This window comes from Tupaia chinensis, unplaced genomic scaffold (genome assembly GCF_000334495.1).
Source record: "Tupaia chinensis unplaced genomic scaffold, TupChi_1.0 Scaffold000294_2, whole genome shotgun sequence".
Lineage (NCBI taxonomy): Eukaryota > Metazoa > Chordata > Mammalia > Scandentia > Tupaiidae > Tupaia > Tupaia belangeri.
Genome location: NW_006159780.1, coordinates 26,991 through 27,874, shown reverse-complemented (window position 1 = coordinate 27,874; position 884 = coordinate 26,991). Strand labels below are relative to the sequence as shown.

The 884-nt window shown below is 58.9% G+C and overlaps 1 protein-coding gene across 1 annotated transcript in view; it reads left to right on the top strand.

The window, feature by feature from the left end:
• IGFBP3 (insulin like growth factor binding protein 3) overlaps positions 1-884 on the top strand; it is an 11,128-nt gene that overhangs the window by 738 nt on the left and 9,506 nt on the right. The window contains exon 2 of the mRNA XM_006150682.1: positions 433-542. Coding sequence (XP_006150744.1) covers positions 433-542 — 110 coding nt within the window. The remainder of the gene's footprint in view (positions 1-432; positions 543-884) is intronic.

Here is an 884-nt window from a genome sequence, read left to right as displayed (position 1 = left end):
AACCACTTGCAACGACTGCAGTTAACTCTGGTCCAGCAGTGCTGGTTTTATTGTCTTTATTATTCATCTGTTGTGGATGCAAACTACTTGAAAACCTAATGAGGGAGAATGCCTTTAAAAAATAATAATAAAGACTAGACTAGCTGTGGTTTAAAATCTTAGACAAGTCCCGGCTTAAGGACGCAGCATTCGCTGCGGTCACTCGGCTGACTGGGGACCTCCAGCGATGTAGCAAAGGTGAGTCCTCTGGGGGTTGAGAAGCCAGTCTGGACTCAGACGTGCGACTCTGCAGACACGTATTACTGGGTCCCTGGAGGTGCGAATTAGCCCAGCGGGTGCAGATTAAACCCCTGAATTGCCTGGGCTCCGAGAGATTCCAATGTAAAGTGGGCATTCTCATTCAAAACTGTCCCGTGATTTCCCCTACCCCAGGAATTCGGAGAACTTTTGAGATGTATTCGCCAATGAGGCGCGGCGCCTGCCAGTTTCCCCGAGGGGGAACGACCTCCCCAGAGGGGCAGGGTGGGGAGGGCGTCGGGGAGGTCTGGGGAACGGAGTGGGCCGAAAGCGACTGGAGGGACCCGGGACGCTGAAGTAGCCTGGGCGGTCGGGTGTGAATTGGTGACCAGGTGCATTGTAGTTCCCAGGGACTTCGGCTTGACTTCCAGCGTGCGCGCAGCGAGCAGGTGCCCGAGATCGGACACGACTACAGAGGGCGAGGTGCGCGCCCCCGGAGCCGTGCCCGCGCCGGTCCCCCTCCCCTCCTGGGCGCGCCGTTCCGGGGCGTGTCCTCGGCCACCCGGGCTTCTATATAGCTGCCGGCGTTCCCGGGCCTCCCAGATGCGAGCGTGGAGGCGAGACGCTGAGCACTGGCCGCGGCCCGC